General features: G+C 51.5%; 2 protein-coding genes across 3 annotated transcripts; both read left to right on the forward strand.

The window, feature by feature from the left end:
- The first annotated feature begins 248 nt into the window (after positions 1-248).
- Positions 249-6,911, forward strand: SNRPA (small nuclear ribonucleoprotein polypeptide A). 2 transcript variants are annotated; one of them, XM_056499115.1, is made up of 7 exons: positions 249-317; positions 927-1,049; positions 1,407-1,579; positions 2,719-2,901; positions 3,353-3,523; positions 4,352-4,440; positions 5,677-6,911. In XM_056499115.1, the coding sequence occupies exons 2-7, from the start codon at positions 977-979 to the stop codon at positions 5,834-5,836; spliced, it is 849 nt and encodes a 282-aa protein (XP_056355090.1). In that variant the 5' UTR covers positions 249-317; positions 927-976; the 3' UTR covers positions 5,837-6,911. The 2 variants fall into 2 exon arrangements, with proteins under 2 accessions (XP_056355090.1, XP_056355091.1); XM_056499116.1 differs by having other exon boundaries at positions 965-1,049.
- A 1,695-nt stretch (positions 6,912-8,606) lies between these two features.
- Positions 8,607-18,463, forward strand: LOC130256998 (zinc finger and SCAN domain-containing protein 2-like). The gene is made up of 3 exons (XM_056499195.1): positions 8,607-9,124; positions 12,398-12,478; positions 12,664-18,463. Exons 2-3 carry the CDS (start codon positions 12,424-12,426, stop codon positions 13,836-13,838), a joined length of 1,230 nt encoding a protein of 409 aa, XP_056355170.1. The 5' UTR covers positions 8,607-9,124; positions 12,398-12,423; the 3' UTR covers positions 13,839-18,463.
- The last annotated feature ends 798 nt before the right edge of the window (positions 18,464-19,261 follow it).

Below are 19,261 nucleotides of genomic sequence, written 5' to 3' on the forward strand. Positions count from 1 at the left end.
TCTGCAGTGCCTCCCTCAACACCCGCCCGGGGGTCCCGGGGAAAGTTCCGGGGGTCCCGAGGATCCCGGGGACAGTCCCGGGAGGCAGCGGGGCAGGGGGCGGAGGCGCCCGCTCCATGCCGGCCCCGGGGTCAGAGGGCCCTACTTCCGTCTGGCCCCTGATTGGCTGAAGCAGCGCGGGGGAGGCGGGTGTTGCTGAGAGAACACGGGCGCTGATTGGTTGGTTCGGGGAGCAACGCTCCGCTATTGGCTGGGAGGGGCCCGCGCACGCGGCGTAGGCAGTGGCGGCGGGAGCGTGAGGGGAGAGCGGCTGATCGGTAGGGCCGGGGGGAAATAGGGGGATTTTGGGGGGAATCTGAGGGCAGTTGAGGGGTCGAGGTGCGTTTGGGGAGGTTGAGAAGGCAGCTGAGGTGGGGCCGGGGGAAATGGAGGGGTTTAGGGAGGGGGTCTGAGGGGTATCGAGGGGCCTGAGGTGGGTCTGGACTGGATTTGGTGGGATTTGAGGGGGTCTGAGGGGAATTAAGGGGTCTGAGATGTGTTTGGGGAGGCTTTGGGGAGGGGAATGGAGGGCTTTGGAGGGTTTTGAGGGGAATTGAAGGGTCTGAGGTGCGTTTTAGGAGGCTTTGAGGGGAAATGGGGTATCTCCGGGGGGGGGGGGGCGGGGTGGATTTGTGGGGGGGTTGAGTGATGTTTGAGGGGGATTTGGGGGGTTTGAGGTGGGTCTGGGATCTCTGTCCCCACAGAGGCGTCCCAGCCCCGCCTAAATCTCCCATAAATCCCCCACAGAGGGGTTCCAGCCCCTCTAAATCCTGCCTGTCCCCACAGAGGGTCCCAGCCCACCCCTAATCCCGCCTGTCCCCAGAGAAGGATTTCAGCTCCCCTTTAAATCCCCGTCCCCACAGAGGGTTCCAGCCCTCTCCCCACAGAGGGTTCCAGCCCCCCCTAATCCTGCCTGTCCCCACAGAGGGTCCTGGCTATGGCGGTGCAGGACCCCCGCCCCAACCACACTATCTACATCAACAACCTCAACGAGAAGATCAAGAAGGATGGTGAGGGGGGACTGGGGGTCTGTCCCCACTTTCACCTGTCCATGTGTCCCTACTGTCCCCTGTCTGTGTCCCCTGTGTGTGTCCCCAGAGGTGTCCCTGTCCCCACTGTCACTTGTCCTTGTCACTGTCCCCAGAGCTGTCCCTGTCCCCACTGTCACCAGTCCATGTGTCCCCTGTGTGTCCACAGAGCTGTCCCTGTCCCCACTGTCATGTGTCCCCACTGTCCCTGTGCTGTCCTCAATGTCACCTGTCCCCGATGTCACCGTGCTGTCCCTGTCCCCTCAGAGCTGAAGAAGTCCCTCTGTGTCCCCAGTGTCACTTGTCCCTAATGTCAGCGTGCTGTTCCTGTCTCCCCAGAGCTGAAGAAGTCTCTCTACGCCATCTTCTCCCAGTTTGGGCAGATTTTGGACATTTTGGTGTCACGCAGTCTCCGCATGCGGGGCCAGGCCTTTGTCATCTTCAAGGAGATGAGCAGTGCCACCAATGCCCTGCGCTCCATGCAGGGCTTCCCCTTCTATGACAAACCCATGGTGAGACAGAATCTGGGGGGAAATACTGGGGTTTGGGGGGAAAAAAACAGAATTCCTGGGAAAAAACCCAAAATACAGCCTCAAATATCCCCCAAATCCAACCAGAAACATCCCAAAGCTTCCCCTTCTATGACAAACCCATAGTGAGACAGAAATATAGGGAAAAGTACCAAGATTTTGGGGGAAAAAACCCCAAATTTTAGAAAAAAAAAATCCTGAATTCCTGGGAAAAAAACCCAAAATGCAGCCTCACATATCCCCCAAATCCAACCAGGAACACCCCAAAGCTTCCCCTTCTACAATAAGCCCATGGTGAGACAGAAATTTGGGGGAAAATACCAGAGGTTTGGGAAAAAAACCCTTGAAATTCTGGGAAAAAAAAAAAAACAACCTGAAATTCTTGGAAAAGTCTTTAAATTCTGGAAAGAAATCTGAACTCCAACCAAGAATTCCCAAAGGTTTCACTTCTATGCCAAGGCCACGATGTAACTTCAAATTCAGCCTGGAACCCCCAAAAATCTGTTGGAAACCCCCAAATCACTCTGGGAACTCCTCTAAAACTCTCCATGAATTCCCTCAAAATTCCTCAGAAACTCCCAAATCCCTCCCAAATCTGTCTGAATTCCCTCAAAATCCTTCATTACTTCCCAGATGCCTACTAGGACTTCCCAAAATCCCTCAGAAACCCCAAAAATCCCTTGGAAAACCCCAAAATGCCTCCTGGAAATCCCTCAGAAATCTCTCGGAAACCCCAGAATCCCTCTTGGAGCTCCCTGAATCCCCTAGAAATCTGCCAGATTCTCCAGAAATCCCTCAGAAACCCCAGATCCCTGAGAAATCCCAAAATGCCACCTGGAAATCCACCAAAAAGTCCCTCAGAAACCCCAAAATCCCTGCTGGAAATGCCCCAAATCTCTCTTGAAACTCCCTGTATCCTCCAGAAATCGCCCAAATCTCTAAATCCCTCTGGAACCTCCCAAAATCCATCAGAAAACTCCAAAATCCCCCATGGAACTCCCACACATCCCTTCTGGGACCTCCTCAAATCCCTCAGAAAACCCCAAAATGCTTCCTGGAAATCCCCCAAATTCCCCAGAAACCCCTTTAGAAACCCCAAAATGTGGGAACTGCCGTTGCAGAGGATTCAGTATGCCAAGACGGACTCGGACATCATTGCCAAGATGAAGGGAACATTCGTGGAGCGGGAACGGGACCGGGAGCGGGACCGGGAACGGAAACGGGACAAGCGCAAGGCCAAGGGCGGGGACGCGCCCGGCCCCAAAAAGGGCACTGGGGCACAGGGGGCACAGGGCACAGTGCCTGTGAGTTATGGGGTCAGCTATGGGGTTTGGAGTCAGCTCTGGGATTTGGGATCGGGGACAGGGCACACTGTCTGTGAGTGCCAGGGGATTTATGGGATCAGTTATGGGATTTGGGAGCAGGTATGGGATTTTGGCTGGGGCACAGGGGGCACTGGGCACAGTGCCAGTGAGTTATGACGCTATTTATGGGGTCACTTATGGGGTCAGTTATGGGATTTGAGGTCAGTTATTAGGGTCACTTACGGAATTTGGGATCGCGTAATTTGGGGTTTTGTCTGTGTCTTTGGGGCTCTGTCTGTGCTTTTGGGATAATTTGGGGTGATTTGGGGTTCCCTCTGTGCTTTGGGGTTCTGTCTCTGCCTGTGGGATCATTTGGGGTGTTTTGGGGATAATTTGGGGTTCTCTCTGTGCTTTGGGGTAACTTTGGGCTGTTTTTGGGGTCTCTCCTCAGGGGATGCCGCCACTGGCACAGCCGCCCCGGATGCTGCCACACCTGGGGGGGCAGCCACCCTACATCCCCCCACCGGGCATGATCCCACCCCCGGGAATGGCCCCAAACACCGGGATCCCCCCAGGAATGGCCCCAAATCCTGGAATGGCCCCCATGCCCACCCCACAGCCTGTGAGTTATGGGGAATTTATGGGATTGATGGGGCTAATGGGGGATTTGTGGGGTTAATGGGATCACATCCTATCCCTGGGAATGGCCCCGCAGCCCAGCATGGCCCCCATCCCACTCCACAGCCTGTGAGTTATAGGGGATTAATGGGGTTAATGGGGGATTGATGGGGTTAGTGGGGTCACATCCATGCCCAGACATGATCCCACCCCTGGGAATGGCCCCAAACCCTGGGATTCCCCAGGGAATGGTCCCAAATCTCGGTGTGGCCCCCATGCCCACCCCACAGCCTGTAAGTTATGGGGGATTTGTGGGGTTAATGAGGGATTGATGGGATTAATGGGGGCACACCGCCCCCCCAGGCATGATTCCACCCTCTGGAATGGCCTCAAATCCTGGGATCCCCCCAGGAATGGCCCCAAATCCTGGAATGGCCGCGATGCCAACCCCACAACCTGTGAGTGACCCTATAACCTGAGTTATAAGGGATTTATAGAGTTGATGGTGGATTGATAGGGTTAATGGGGGATTTGTGGGGTTAAAGGGGGTCACATGATCCCACCCCTGGAATAGCCCCAAATCCCAGGATGCCCATGACAATTCCCATCCCCAGGGGATTTTGGTCAGGTTTTTTTGCAGATTTTTGGGGATTTTTATGAGATTTTGGTGTATATCCAGTGTGACTTTGGGCTGGTTTGGGGCTGTTTTTTGGGTGATTTTGCCTGATTTGGGCCTTATTTTGGGGTTGATTTGGGTTGCCTTTTTACTGACTTTTGTGTGGTTTTGAGCTGTTTTTGTCTGATTTTGGTAATTTTCCCCCGTTTCCCGCAGCTGTCGGAGAACCCCCCGAACCACATCCTATTCCTGACCAACCTCCCCGAGGAGACCAACGAGCTGATGCTGTCCATGCTCTTCAACCAGTGAGAGCTGGGAATCAGGAATTCAGGGGGGAACTGGGGGAGCTGAGAGGTGGGAGGGGGTGGAATTTTGGGAGGAAATACTGGGACTTTTTGAGGGGAATTTCAGGATTTTTAGGGTGGTTTCTGGATTTTTGGAAGAATGTAATGCTTCTGGATAGAGGTGGGGGTGGAATTTCTGGATTTTTGGGGAACATTTCTGAATTTCTGGGGGAACATTCCTGTTTTCTGGGGGGACCGCTTCTGGGTTTTTGGGGACCATTCCTGAATTTTTGGGGGACCATTCCCAGATTTTTTGGAGGAACATTCCCAAATTTTTGGGAGACCATTCCTGGGTTTTTGGGGAAATGTTTCTGAATTTTTGGGGAGCAATTCTGAATTTTTGAGGAAACATTCCCAAATATTTTGCGGGAAACATTCCTGGGTGTTTGGAGGAACATTCCCAAATTTTTGAGGGACCATTCCCAGGTGTTTTGGGGAAACAATCCAAGGTTTTTGGGAGACCTTTCTCGGGTGTTTGGACATTCCCAGGTGTTTGGGGGGAACATTCCCGGATTTTTGGGGACCATCCCCAGGGTTTTTGGGGGAACATTCCTTGTTTGGGGAAACATTCCTGCATTTTTTGAGGGAACATTCCTTGGTTTTTTTGGGGACCGTTCCCGGGTTTTTGGGGGAACATTCCTGGGTGTTTGGAAGAACATTTTCAGATTTCCTTGGGGGACCATTCCGGGTTTTTTGGGGACCATTCCTGGATTTTTTGTAGAACATTTCTGAATTTTTGAGGGAACATTCCTCAGTTTTTGGAGGAACATTGCCAAATTTTTGGGGGGAACATTCCTGGGTTATTTTGGAGGAGCATTCTTGAATTTTTTGGAAGACCATTCCTAGGTTTTTTGGGGGAACATTTCTGAATTTTTGGGGGAACATTCCTGGGTTTTTGGGGGAACATTCCTGGGGTTTCTGAGGGAACATTTCTGAATTTTTGAGGGAAGATTTCTGAATTTTTGGGGCACCATTTCCAGGTTTTGCTGGTACCATTCCCAAGTTTTTGTGATACCATTCCCAGGTTTTTGGGGTACCATTCACAGGTTTTTTGTGGTGCCATTCCCATGTTTTTGGGGTACCATTCCCAGATTTTTTTTGGGACCATTCTCAGATTCTTTGGGTACCATTTCCAAGTATTTTGGGGTACCATTCCCGGTTTTTTGGGCTCTCCCTGACCTCGTTCCCCTGTGCCAGGTTCCCAGGGTTCAAGGAGGTGCGCCTGGTGCCTGGGCGCCACGACATCGCCTTCGTGGAATTCGACACCGAGGTGCAGGCGGGTGCTGCCCGTGAGGCCCTGCAGGGCTTCAAGATCACCCAGAGCAACGCCATGAAAATCTCCTTCGCCAAAAAGTGACGCCAAAATCCGCCCAAACACCCCTAAACCCAAAAAAAAAGGGCTTGGAATACCCCAACATCCCAGAGTAACGCCCCAAAATCCCAAAGAAATGGCTCAGACATCCCCCAAATACCCCCAAACTGCCCCAAAACACCCCAAAATCCCAGAGAAACTGCTCAAAACCACCCAAAACACCCCATATCCCTTCAAGCTGCCCCAAAATCAAGTAGAAACACCACCAAATCCCTCCAAACCACCCTAAAATCCCTCCAAACCTCCCCAAAATCCCTCAAAGCTGCCCCCAAATATTCCAGAATAGCTCAAAACCAGCCCAAAACACCAAAAATCCCAGAAATCCCAAATCCCATAGAAACACCCCAGAATCCTCAAAAAGTGCCCCAAAAGTGGTCCTGACCCTGCCCCAAACCTCCCATCTGCCCCGACTCCCCCAGGTAAGTTCAGCTCGGCCCAAATCCTCCATTTTTTATCCCAAATCCTCCTTTTTTATCTGAAATCCTTTTTTTATCCCAGATCCTCCTTTTTCAAACCCCAAAATCCTTCTTTGTGCACCCTAAATGTCTTTTTAGACCCCAAATTCTCCTTTTCACACCCCAAATCTTTTGTGCATCCCAAATCCCTTTTCCCACCCCAAAATCTCCTTTTTCAACCCCAAATCCCCTTTTCCCACCAAAATCCTGATCTCAAATCCTCAATCCCCACCCTAAATCCCCTTTTCATCTCCCAAATCTCCTTTTCCATTCCAAAATTTCATTTTTCCATCCCAAATCCTTCTCCTTTCACCCCAAAAATCTCATTTTTCCACCCCAAATCCCCTTTCTAGTGTTCCCCGTGTGTTTTTAGGTTCCCCAGGGGTTTGGGGGGCTTTTTCCACCCCCAGCATTGTACCCAGGGTCTCTGCAGACATTGCACCTGGAGCTGCCCCCACCCCAAATAAATTACAAATCAACCTCAAACCCCTTTTTTGGGGTTCCCCATGAGTTTTTGGGTTTTTTCCTAGCATTGTACCCAGGGTCTCTGCAGACATTGCACCTGGAGCTGCCCCCACCCCAAATAAACCCAAAATGAACCCTGCTGTGGCCCCCAGGTCTGAAGTGGTTTTAGGGGGCAGTTTGGCGTCTGATGGGTTTGACCCCAAAGTCTGGGGATGGGGGAGGTTTCATCCTAAAGTTGGGGGGGGGGGGGGGGGGGGGTGGGTTTAACCCCAAATTTTGGGATCGGAGGGGTTGGACACCCCAAATATTTCAAACCTCAACGTTTGGGGATTGGGGATTTTTGACCCCAAAATTTGGGGCTTGGGGGTGTTTGACCCCAGGATTTGGGGGGGTTTTGACCCCCGCAGGTTTGGGGTGGAGGTTGAGATCAAAATGATTCCCTGGAAACAGTGGTGGGATTGGGAACAGGATAGGGATTGGAATTGGGAATGGGAATGAAATAGGGATTGAGAATGGGAATGGGATTAGAATTGGAATTGGGAAAGGGATTAACATTGGGAAAGAGGAATCAGAAACTGGAATGAGATCGGGAATGGGAATGGGATTGGGATCAAGATTGGGAATGAGGGATCAGAAACGGGAATGAGATCAGGAATGGGAAGGGGAACAGGAATAGGATTGGGAAGGGGAAGGGGAATGGGAACAGGATTGGGCATGGGAACAGGAATGGGATTGAGATAGGAATTGGGAATGAGATAGGGATTGGGAATAGGAATGGGGTCGGGATCAGGAACAGGATTGGGAATGGGAAGGGTATGGGGAAGGGGAACTAGAAGAGGATTGAGAATGGGAACGGGAATGAGATAGGGATTGGGAACAGGATTGGGATGCTAAAGCCGTGACATAAATGGGTGCCTTGGCTGGGAAATCTCAAATCTGGAGAGCCAAAACCAGTACAGGCAGGAACAACTTTTCCTGTCTGGGAACTGGAATTCCGGACCCTGGGAATGTGAGCCATGCAGGACCATCCAGATTAGCATCATGGGGACTAGGATCACATGGACTGAGATCCTCCAGACTGGGACTGCATAGACTGAGACCAGATGGATCAGGGCTGTACTGACTGGGATTGTACAAACTGGGATAATACGGACTAGGATTGTACACACTGGGATCACATGGACTTGGAACCATATGGACTGGGATGGCTGCACCTGAATGATGCGAACCAAGACGGTCTTTCCCCACCCAGGGGTCCCTCCCTGTCCTGTGCGGGGGTGCAGCCAAAACTCCCCAGAGTGAATGTGGAGGACCCAGAGTGCTCCCGGTGTCAGTCTCAGTCTTGGAGCTGTCCTGGAGCGCTCCTGGTGCTGATTCCGGTCCCAGAGCGGTGCTGGTCTTGGTCTCGGTCTCAGTCACGGTCCTATAGCGGTGCCAGTCATGGTGCTGATTTCATTTTCAGTCTTGGTCTCAGTCTCAGTCTTGGAGCAGTTTTGGTCCCAGTGCTGGTGCTGGTGTTGGTCCCAGAGTGCTCCCAGAGCCAATCTTGGTCTCGGTTCTGGTTCTGGTGCTGCTCACAGTCCCGGAGTTCTCCTAGTGCTGGTGCCGGTTCCAGTCCCGAAGCAGTCTTGGAGCTCTCCCGGTGCTGGTCCCAGTGTCAGCGCTGGTCTCAGTCTCGGTCTCAGTACCAGTTCTGGGGCCGGTCTCTGTTCTAGCGTCAGTTCTGTTCCCAGTCTTGGTCTCAGTCTCCATTCTGATTTCAGTCTCAGTCTTGGTGCGGGTGCAGGTTCTGTTTCTGGTGGGCATTTCGGTCTCGGTCTCCATACCAAAGATTTTAATCCTGTTTGGGTGATTTTAGGATAAACTGGGTAGTTTTAGGCTGGATTTTAGGCGTCTTTTGGACAATGTTAGGCCCGTTTGGATGATTTTAGACCCCTTTTGTGTGGATTTGAGGCCTCTTTCGCTGATTTTAGGCCAAACCTGGAGGACTTACGCTGCATTTGAGACGCTTTTGGGTGATTTTTGGCCAAACCAGTCCCCTTTAGGACCGCGCGGCCCTTTGGCCCTGATCCTTCCTCTCACAGTTCCCGCCCTTCTTTTGACCCCGCCCTTTTCCCCCCACAGTTCCCGCCCTTCCCTTGACCCCGCCCCTTTCCCCTCACAGTTCCCGCCCTTCCCTTGACCCATCCCCTCCCAGTTCGGGGTTTGGAACGGGGCAGGTGGGGGAAGGAGGGAGGAAGGAAGAGGTGGAGCGGCAGCAGGAAGCAGGAGGAGCTGAAGGAGCGAATGAAGCGCGCGAGCCCGGAGCTGCCTGAACTCTCAGCCCCCGGGACCATCGCCCCCCATCCCGCAGGTGCCCGGGGAGGGGGAGCTCGCCCTAGATATCTCGGGGGGTCCCTGGCTTTGGGAATTTTTGGGGGGCCATGTTTGGATCTTGCAGGGGCCAGAGCCGCAGATGCCCCTCGGGGGGACATCGGGGGGTCCCCGGGAGGTGTTTTGGGGGAGCGCGGTGGCGGCAGAGCCTCGGCGGCGGGCGGAGGAATGCGGATGCCCTCACGGTGGGGGTTGGGCTTCCCGAGCCGGGCCCTGCGAGCTCTGCCGGGGCCACGTGGGGAGCGCGCGGGATCGGCGGGGGGACAGCGCCGGGAGAGGCGCGGCTTCCCTGAGCGGGAGCGCAGAGAGAGGTGAGCCCCAGAAGGGCAAAGCGGGGAGCCAGAGACGGGGGGGACCCCATGGGATTGCCGGGACCTCGGCGGGGGATGCTGGGGCTGGAGGGCCGGCATGGCCGGGAAAGGGGTTCGGGGGTTCCGGTGTTGGCAGTGGCTGCTTCCAGGATGAGCCCAGTTGCTCCCCCCGTGTGCTTCCAGTTCCCTTGGCACTCAGTCATTCCCTGTTATGATGCAACTTGCCCCCAACACGGTCCCAGTTGCTCCCAGTTCCTCCCATTTTCGTCCAGTGTGTTCCCAGTTCACCCAGCATGGGCCCCTAGTATAGTCCCAGTCTCTCCGAGTATGAGGCCAGTGGCCCCCAGTTGCTCCCTGTCAATGCCAGCATGACCCCAGTAGCCTCCAGTATGATCTCAGTGACTCCCTGTCTCTCCCAGTATATCCCAGTCACCCCCAGCATGCTGCCAGTCAATCTCACTTCTTCCCAGTTGCTTTCAGCAGGATTCCAGTTGTTCACAGCCACTCCCAGTCCATCCCAGTATGATTCCAGTCACCCGTAGTGTGATCCCAGTCTCACCCAGCAAGGACCCAGCTGCTCTCACTGTGATCCCAGTATTATCCCAGTTGCTGCCAGAATAGTTCTAGTTGTTTCCAGTTCCTACCAAGATGATCCCTAGAATAGCTCCAGTCTCTCTCAGCATTGTCCCACTATCTCCCAGTTGCCCCCAGTGTGGTTGCAGTCCCCCCATATAGTCCCAGCTGTCCCCAGCTTTGTCCCAGCTTTTCCCACTGTGGTTGCAGTCCCCCCAGTATGGTTACAGACACTCATTATATCCCAGTTGCCCCAGTAAGGTTCTAGTTACCTCAGAATGATGCCAGTCTTTCCCAGTTACTCCCAGTTATCTCCAGCCTGTCAGTTTCTGTCAGTTGCCCATACTCCCAGTTGCTCCCAGTATGATCCCTGTTATGGTCTCAGTCCCCTCAGCATGGTTCCAGTACCTTCCAGTTGATCCCAGTTGCTCCCAATGTGTTCACATTTTCCTCCCAACATGGGCCCAGTAGCTCCCAGTAACCCCCAGTCAGGTTCCATTCACACTTGCTGTAATCCCAGTGACTCCCAAGATAATCCCAGTAGGACATGTAGTCACTCCCAGCATGGTTCCAGTCATCTCCAGTATGACCCCAGTCACTCCCTGATCCTCCCAGTATTATCCGAATCATGCCCAGAGTGACTTCCTGTCACTCCCAGTGTGGGCCCACTTGTGGCCAGCACTTTTCCTGTCACTCCCAGTCTGATTGCAGTATGATTCCAGTTGTTCTCAGATATTCCCAGTACTATTCCAGTCATTCCCAGGATGATACCAGCTAGTTCCAATAGGATCCCAGTATGGCTCTGACATGGGCACAGCTGCTCCCATTATCATCCGGTGTGGTTCCACTTTTTCCCATTTCCCATTACTGGTTTCAGTCTCTCTCAGTGTATCCCAGTTGCCGCCAGCATGTTCCCAGTCACTCCCAGTTGTCCTCAGTTACTTCCAGACTGATTCCAGTTGCTCACAGCCTCTCCCAGTCACCCTCAGAGTAGCTGCAGTTCCTGCCAGTATATTCCAGTGTGATTCCAGTCTCCTGCAGCATGGTTCCAGTTGCTCCCAGTTCCTCCCAGTGTGATCTGAGTTGCCCACAAGTTGCCCCTAGCATGGTCCCAGTAACTCCACAGATGATCCCAGTCCCTCCCAGCATGGTCCCCGTTATGCCCCCAGTATAGAGTAGTAGCTCCCACTGACTCCCCAGTTCTCCTAGCATGGTCCCAGCTGTTCCCAGTGTGCTTCCAGTCACTCCAGTAAGGTCACAGGCACTCCCAGTATATTCCAATTGCCCTCAGCATGCTCGTAGTCATTCCCAGTCACTTCCAGTGTCCCCAGTAAGGTTCCCCCCAGCCCCAGTAGGTGGGAGCAGCTGAGAGCCACATGCTGCCCATCCTGATCTGTCCCGGCTCCATCCCTGCTCCTCCTGAGGGCTGTGAGGGCTTCAGGAATGGGGCACCAAGGGTATCACTGCTCCTGGGGGAAGAGGAGGAGGGATGGAAGAGGAGGGATGAAGGAGGAGAGCGAGAAGTGATGGAAGTAGGAGAAGGAGCTGGGGTTAGTGAGAAGGAGGAGAGCTGCAAGGGTAGGAGAGGGAGGAGAAGAAAGAGGAGGGATAAAGAAGGATCAAGAAAAGGAGAAGGAACCATGAGGCCAAGTGCTTTCTGAATTCAATCCTCCAAGCTGTGGAATCATCGCCCCCCGCCCCATCCTGCAGGTGACCAAGGAGGGGGAGCTCAGCCCAGATATCCTGGGGGATCCCTGGGTTTGGGTTTTGTTGGTGGGGATGTTTGGAGAATGCAGAACTCCAAAGCTGAGCAGAAAATGCCCCTTGTGGGGACCTTGGGGAGTCCTGATGGCGGCTGCCGGCAAGGGCTGCCTGGAGGAGCACAGTCCTGTGTCCCCCAGGACGCCAAAGTAGGGAGCCTAAAGAGGGAGAGCGCCGCCATTCGTGGGATCCTCAGTTGCCTGGAGAGGGGCAGGGGGGACTCCTTGGACCCCTAGCACCCCAAAGGAGACAATAAGAGGAGAAGGGACTCTGGGACCCCGAAAAGCCCCAGCATCCCTAAATGGGGACATCGAAGAGGGGGGAGCTTTTTGGATTCCTGGAACTCCCATCAACCTGGCGAGGTCCCCACGAGTAGATGAGGGACCCCCAATACAAGCGCGACCCCCAGCAGCTGGGACAGGGGGAATCCCCGAACACCAGCTGGGAGAGACCAGAGATGGAAAAGCCCTGGGTGGCATTTTCAGGGCTGAATCCTGGTGTCTGAGAGGCTTTTATGGACCTCAGATACCCAGGGACTTCTAGAGATGGACTTGGGCAGGAGGAACCCCCAACACAACGCACTCATCCCTTGTTTTTCCCCAAATCAGAATTTCCGATTCCCAACCCTTGACCAATGGAGGAGGCGGAGGCTGTGAGGAAGAGGAAGGTGGCCCAGGAGGCCCAGGCAGGTGAGGACAACGTCCCTGCCCCTTTCCCCCTCTGTCCTGCTCCATCTCCCAGCCCAGCACGGCCCCCAGCTGCAGGACAATCCCCTGCCAATGTTGTCCTGCCAGGGACGCTCTGGGTGAATCTCTTTCCCCTTCCCCCTGGCACAGAGACAAACCCCATCCTCTCCTTGTCCTTCCTCCTCCAGAGAAGGAGCTGAGGACAGGCACCAGGGATGACAAATCCCCATGGCAGAACCTTGTGGAAGAGGCTGTTTGCAGTGGCTCCACGGCACAGGAATCCAATGGGGAGGAAAAACTGCGGAGATCCCGCAGGAGGGGAGACTGCAAACGCAGATCGCGGGGATCTGAGGAGGAGAGCTTCATCCTGGGCCAGGCAGGCGGTCAGAGATCGAGGCAGAGCTCGGATGTGGCTGTCCGTGAGCGGCTTCATGATGGGGAGAAGCGCCACAAGTGCTTGGAGTGTGGGATGAACTTCAGATGGAGGCACAGCCTGATCTGCCACCAGATGATCCACACTGGGGAACAGCCCTACGAGTGTGGGGAATGTGGGAAGAGATTCAGAGCCAGATCCAGCCTGATCCGCCACCAGATGATCCACACTGGGGAGAGGTCCTACGAGTGTTCTGAGTGTGGGAAGAGGTTTCAGACCATCCATACCCTGATCCGTCACCAGGTGATCCACACCGGAGAGCGGCCCTACAAGTGTAATCAATGCGGGAAGAGGTTTCAGTTCACCTCCACTCTCCTCGTGCACCAGCGCACACACACAGACGAGAAGCCCTTCCGCTGCCCTGACTGCGGGAAGGGCTTCAGGCAAAATTCCCATCTTGTCAGGCACCGGCGCATCCACACTGGGGAGAGGCCCCACGAGTGTGAGGAGTGTGGGAAGAGCTTTAGCCGGAGCTCCCACCTGATCTGCCACCGGAGGACCCACACTGGAGAGAGGCCCTACAAGTGTGAAGAGTGTGGGAAGAGCTTTAGGAAGCATGCCAACCTGATCTGCCACCAGAACATCCACACTGGGAAAAGGCCGTACAAATGTGGAGAGTGTGGGAAGGGCTTCAATCAGCGTGCCAACCTGATCTGCCACCAAATGATCCACACTGGGGAGAGGCCCTACGAATGCTCTGAGTGTGGGAAGAGGTTTCCCACCAGCACCACTCTCCTCAACCACTACCAGACACACACAGAGGAGAGGCCTTTCCACTGCTCCGAGTGCGGGAAGAGCTTCAGGCAAAACTCTGGCCTCATCATCCACCGGTGCATCCACACCAGGGAGAGGCCGTACAAGTGTCAGGAGTGTGGGAAGAGCTTCTCGCACAGCTCAGCCTTGACCAAACACCAACAGAGGCACCAGTAAGGGAAGCCCTGTGAGTACCCTGAGTGTGGGAAGAGCTTCATGCACTGCTCCAACTCCATCCCCCACTTCAGGACCCACATTGGGCAGAGCCCTGGTGACCCACGTTCCCCGGGATCCATGTTGGGATGACACCTGGCTGGTTATCCTTTTGTTTTGGGCTTAATTTTTGTCTCTTCTCCATCTGTTTGTGCTCTAAAAGCCAAGAGGAATTGATCTGTCACCTCAAAACCTCTCAAATCCCACTGAAAACACCCCAATTTTAACCCAGAAGAGCGCAATCCCAATTCAAAGTGGATCCTCAAAGCAATTCAATCCCACGCGAACCTTATTGGATTCCACAGCCACCAGGGTGACAAGGGGTTGGAAGGAGATTGGGAGAAGTGGGATGCAAATTTGGAGTGGTGGGATTGGGATTGTGTGGGGCTGGCTGGGTGGGATGTATTTGATAGTAAATAGAACTTTCACAATTCTTGATTTCTGTCCCATTCACTTTCAGTCAGTTCCAGTTTTGTTTTCAGTGGCACCTTCTCAGCTGACTGTGTTTGTGTTCTCCTTGCGGGAGACTCCTGGATTCTTTGTATCAGGGTAGATGCCTGGAACTAGACTCAGACGCTCTGTAAATGCTAAAAGCTACAGTTGCAGTTTATTATAAGAGAGTCTGCAAGGAGCTGCCCGGCACAGCCACATGCAGATTAAAGAGATAAAACGGGGGAATGAAAGAGAGAAGGGGGAGGGTAGAGAGAGAGAGTAAAGAGGGTAAAGAGAGGAAGAAAAAGAGGAAGAAGAGAGCGACTTCCCGTTTGTAACACAATAAATCCATTTCCTTCATGAATATTCTGATCCCTAAGAACCAATCTAATACAGAATACTAATTCTATAGCATTTACATACAGCCTATAGGAATCCTTATATTAGCATAGTTTGTGACATTCTAAACTCTAAGATCTAATCTTTGGGTGCTGGCCAGTCTTTTGTGTCTTTTGGCCTTGCCCTCTGGTCAAGAGCATTGTTTTGACAAGAGTGGATTACCTTCAGCGGGCCATCCTATTGTGTACCTGGTTATTTAGTAACTGGGGCTTGGTATCTCAAACGTGGCTTTCATTTCAATTTCATTCATGTTTTCTATATTCCCAGAATCTGAGCACTCATATTTGCAAGATTCGTCCGTTTCATATTCTCCAACACTACTTTTTCTCCTGCCTCTCTCTGCCTGCTCTGTTTCTGTCTTAGTGTCTCCCTTGACCCAGGGCAGCTCCCAAAGACCCTCTGCTGATCTAATTCCCAATGCAGGAGGTCCAACAGCCATGGGTGAAGTTATGAAGGCTGGCAGTGAAATGTCCCTGTAAGATCTTGCTGCACTTGGCTTTTGGCCCCTTCTGAAGAGCTTTGCCTTCAAGGGCAGGAGCATTTGTTCCTGTCTGGGAATTGGAATTCCAGACCCTGGGAGTGTGAGCCATGCAGGACCATCCAGACTGTGATGATGTGGACGGGGATCACATGGACTGAGATCCTCCAGACTGGGACTGCACAGACTGGGACCAGATGGATCAGGGCCATACAGACTGGAAATGTACAAACTGGGATCATATTGACTGGGATTGTGCAAACTGGGATCACACAGACTAGGATTGTACAACCTGAGATCACATGGACCGGGATTGTACAAACTGGGATCATATCCACTGGGATTGTAGAAACTGATATCTCATGGACTGGGATTGTACAATCTCAGATCACATGGACCGGGATCGTACAAACTGGGATTACAGGGCTGGGTGTAGTAATGTATCTGAATAGTCTAAGCCTTAAGTTATATCGGGTACACCAGCCAAACTATATTTAGCTGTTTTTCTGCATATTTTGCTGTTTTTCTTCATGCCTAGCTTTTTTTCTATATACCTATCTGTTTTTCTGCATATTTCTTAGTTTAGACCAATGTTTATAACAGATGCACTGGATGAGCTATTTTTAAGTGTTTTTCTGCAGCCTCTCTTACTTGTTGGGACTCTTCAAGGCTGCTACAACATAAATTGTACTAAATCAGGAAAAAAAAGACTGAAAAACAAAATCCCAGTATTAAAAGACCCAAGATAAAAGTGAGCAGTAAAGTTCTGAACAACAACAAATTATCTCACCAAAGGCGCTCGTGCAAGGCGCATAGACAGCATAGAAACACCAATCAAAAAATACGTGATTGCGTGGACAGTAGCCTTAAAATGTATAACTAGAACTAAACGTAAACAGTAAATAATCTTCTGCATACTCAATTTGTTATCCAGAAGTCCTTGTCTCCTACAGCTAGGATTGTACAAACTGAGATCACACAGACTGGGATTGTACAAATTGGATTCATTTGGACTGGAACCATATGGACCAGGACGGCTGTACTGGAACGATGCAAACCAAGGCCATCCTGTCCCCCCCCAGGGGTCCCTCCCAGTCTCACCCAGTCCCGCACAAGGATGCAGTCAAAACTCCTGGGAGTGAACGCACTGTCCTAGAGCGCTCCTGGTGTCGGTCTCTGTCCTGGTCTTGATCTCGATTTCAGTCTTGGAGCAGTCCCAGAGCGCGCCCAGTGCTGATTCTGGTCCCAGTCTGAATCTTGGTCCTATAGTGGTGCCAGTCTTGGTGCTGGTGCCGGTTCCATTTTCAGTCTCGGTCTCAGTCTTGATCTTGGTCTTGGTCTTGGTCTCAATCTTGGAGCTGTCTCAGTCCCAGTGCTGGTACTGGTACCAGTGTTGGTCGCGGGGTGCTCCCAGTGCCAGTCTCAGTCTCTGTCCTAGACCCGGAGCAGTGCCAGTCTTAGTGCTGGTTCTGATGACAGTCTCAGTTCCAGAGTTCTCGCAGTGCTGGTCTCAGTCCTGGAGCATTCCCAGTGCTGTTCCTGGTTCTGAAGCACTCCCAGTCCCAGTCCCAGTGTCTATCTTGGTCTCAGTCACGGTCCCAGTCCTAGTTTTGGGGCCAGTCTCAGTCCCAGTCCCTGTGCCACTTCCAAAGCGGTGCTCATCTTGGTTCCAGTGTCGGTTCTGGTCCCAGTCTTGGTCTCAGTCTCATTCTGATTTCAGTCTCATTCTTGGTGCTGGTGCCAGTTCTCATTCTTGATGCAGGTGTTGATTCTGATGCTAGGTTCCGTCTCAGTATCAGTCTGAATGATTTCAGGCCCATTTGGGTGATTTTAATATAAACACTGGGCAGATTTATGCTAGATTTTAGGTCCGTTTGGATGGGACTGGGTAGTTTTAGGCTGAATTTTAGGCCTGTTTGGGTGATTTTAGGCCCATATGAGTGGATCTTAAGCCTGTAATAATGATTTCAGGCCCCTTTTTTCTGTGATTTTAGGCCCATTTGGGTGGATTTTAGGCCTCTTTGGGTAATAGTAGGTCAAACCAAGTCCTTTTAGAGTGATTTTGGCTCCCTTTGGGTGGGTTTCAGGCTAGTTTGTGTGTATTTAGGTCCCTTTGGGTGATTTTAAGGTGAAACTGGGTATGTTCTAGGGTGGATTTTAGGCCCGTTTTGGTGATTTTAGTCAAAACCAGGTAATTTTAGGGTGGATTTTATGGCCATTTGGGAGATTAAAGGGTGAATTTAGGCCATTTTGTGTGGGTTTAAAACCAGTTTGGGTAATTTTAGACAATTTGGTTAGACTTTAACCCCATTTGGCTGATTTCAGGCATAGCCATGGGGATGGAGGGTAGATTTTAGACCAAACCTGATTTTGGCCGATTTTAGACCAAACCAGATGGGTTTTAGGGTGGATTTTAGGCCCCTTTGGACAACGTTAGCCCATGTGGATGATTTTAGACCCCTTTTGTATGGATTTGTGGGCCCTTTGGCTGATTTTGTGCCAAACCAGGTGGATTTAACCTGCATTTGAGGTCCTTTTGGGTGATATTAGGCAAAACCAGGCCCCTTTAGGACCACACGATTTGTGCTAATTAAATTGTAACTATATTAGCAAAATTGTTGCTTTATAATTAATAGAGAAATTGTATTTAATTGTTATAAAGTAAAAAGGATAAAGGAAATGGTTAAACAAAGCAGATGGAATCATCCTCCAAATGTTTGGTGGGAGTGAGGGTAGTAAGGGTATAGGTCTAAGAACAGCATCTAGAAATAAAACTTTCTACCTCGAATTGGGCCAAATAGGAATGATTCCAGGCATTAGACACTTGGACAAGACTTGTTATGAGAACATAGCTTAATTATATAGCCCTAAGCTTAACGTGCTTGCGCTACTTGCAAGGTCAAACTTTGGACACTGAGGAAGACCCAGAGCCTTCATCGGAAACAAGACCCTCGAAAGGAGGAGAGACCCCCGACCCCTGGTGAAGCATGCGCAACACAACATAGTGATGTAGATTTTGGGACTAGAAACTAGGAGGAGCTTTCCAGAACATTCTGTATTAATATGTATTAGTAAATGGTATATAAGTGAGATTTTAGCTTGACTGATTTGGTATGGTGTGAGAGGAATGGCCCTACCCATACCCCCGGTCAGTGTAACCCCTGGTCGGTTTTGCTTATACTCTATTTGAACAAAACCTCAATTATACTAAATTACTCACTGCCAAATTTTGTATTTACTTAACTAATATAATTGCTGCTATTATTAATAAATTGCTGCTAACTTTAACTTCGTTGTTTAATTAATTGGATTGCTGGTACCCCAGCGGGTGTGCTGGGGCTGGAGGGGCGGAATGGCTGGGAAAGGGGTTCAGGGGTCCTGGTGCTGGGAAAGTGGTTTGGGGCTCCCAGGTCCCAGAAATCTCTGCTCCCAGTATGAGACCAGTCACTCCCAGTCATTCCCTATTTTGATGAAGTTTGCCCCCAGCACAGTCCCAGTTGCACCCAGTTCCTCCCACTGTCACTGAAACTGCGAGAAACAAAAACCCTCCAACAACAATTTTAAAGTTAGAGAGTCAAGGCATTACTTTATTTTCTGGCCAGGATGTTGTGGCCCAGGATGTACCACAGAAATCATCTCATCCACACCTAATCTGGGTGTGCAGAGAGAATCATTCCATGACACGACGTTTTTAGTACATTTTTCAGATCTTATATACGGTCAATACTCATAGAAATTAATTGGGTCGGTGTTCATTCTTCTCAAGTTGCAAATATTCAGTTCTTAGTATTTGGTCTGCTTTTGGATCTGGATTTCTTCCCTTCTGATGTTAATTAGATTTTCATTCCCTGGTTTTCTTATCAGTCTTTTTAGAGGAGATGTTTGAAACTCTGCCAGAGGCATAGTCCGGGGTAGATGTTCCTCGGTGGCCACTGATGGCCCTTCAGCATTCCAGCTGCTCCCAGTGTGTTGATGTGTTGAGTTCATCCGACCCCACCCGGTGCAACAATGCCCTGGAAAGAAACTTAGAAGTCTTTTTCCAGGGCAAAGGCAAACAAACCCCTTGATTAAAGTTATA

This window comes from Oenanthe melanoleuca, chromosome 9 (genome assembly GCF_029582105.1).
Source record: "Oenanthe melanoleuca isolate GR-GAL-2019-014 chromosome 9, OMel1.0, whole genome shotgun sequence".
Classification (NCBI taxonomy): domain Eukaryota; kingdom Metazoa; phylum Chordata; class Aves; order Passeriformes; family Muscicapidae; genus Oenanthe; species Oenanthe melanoleuca.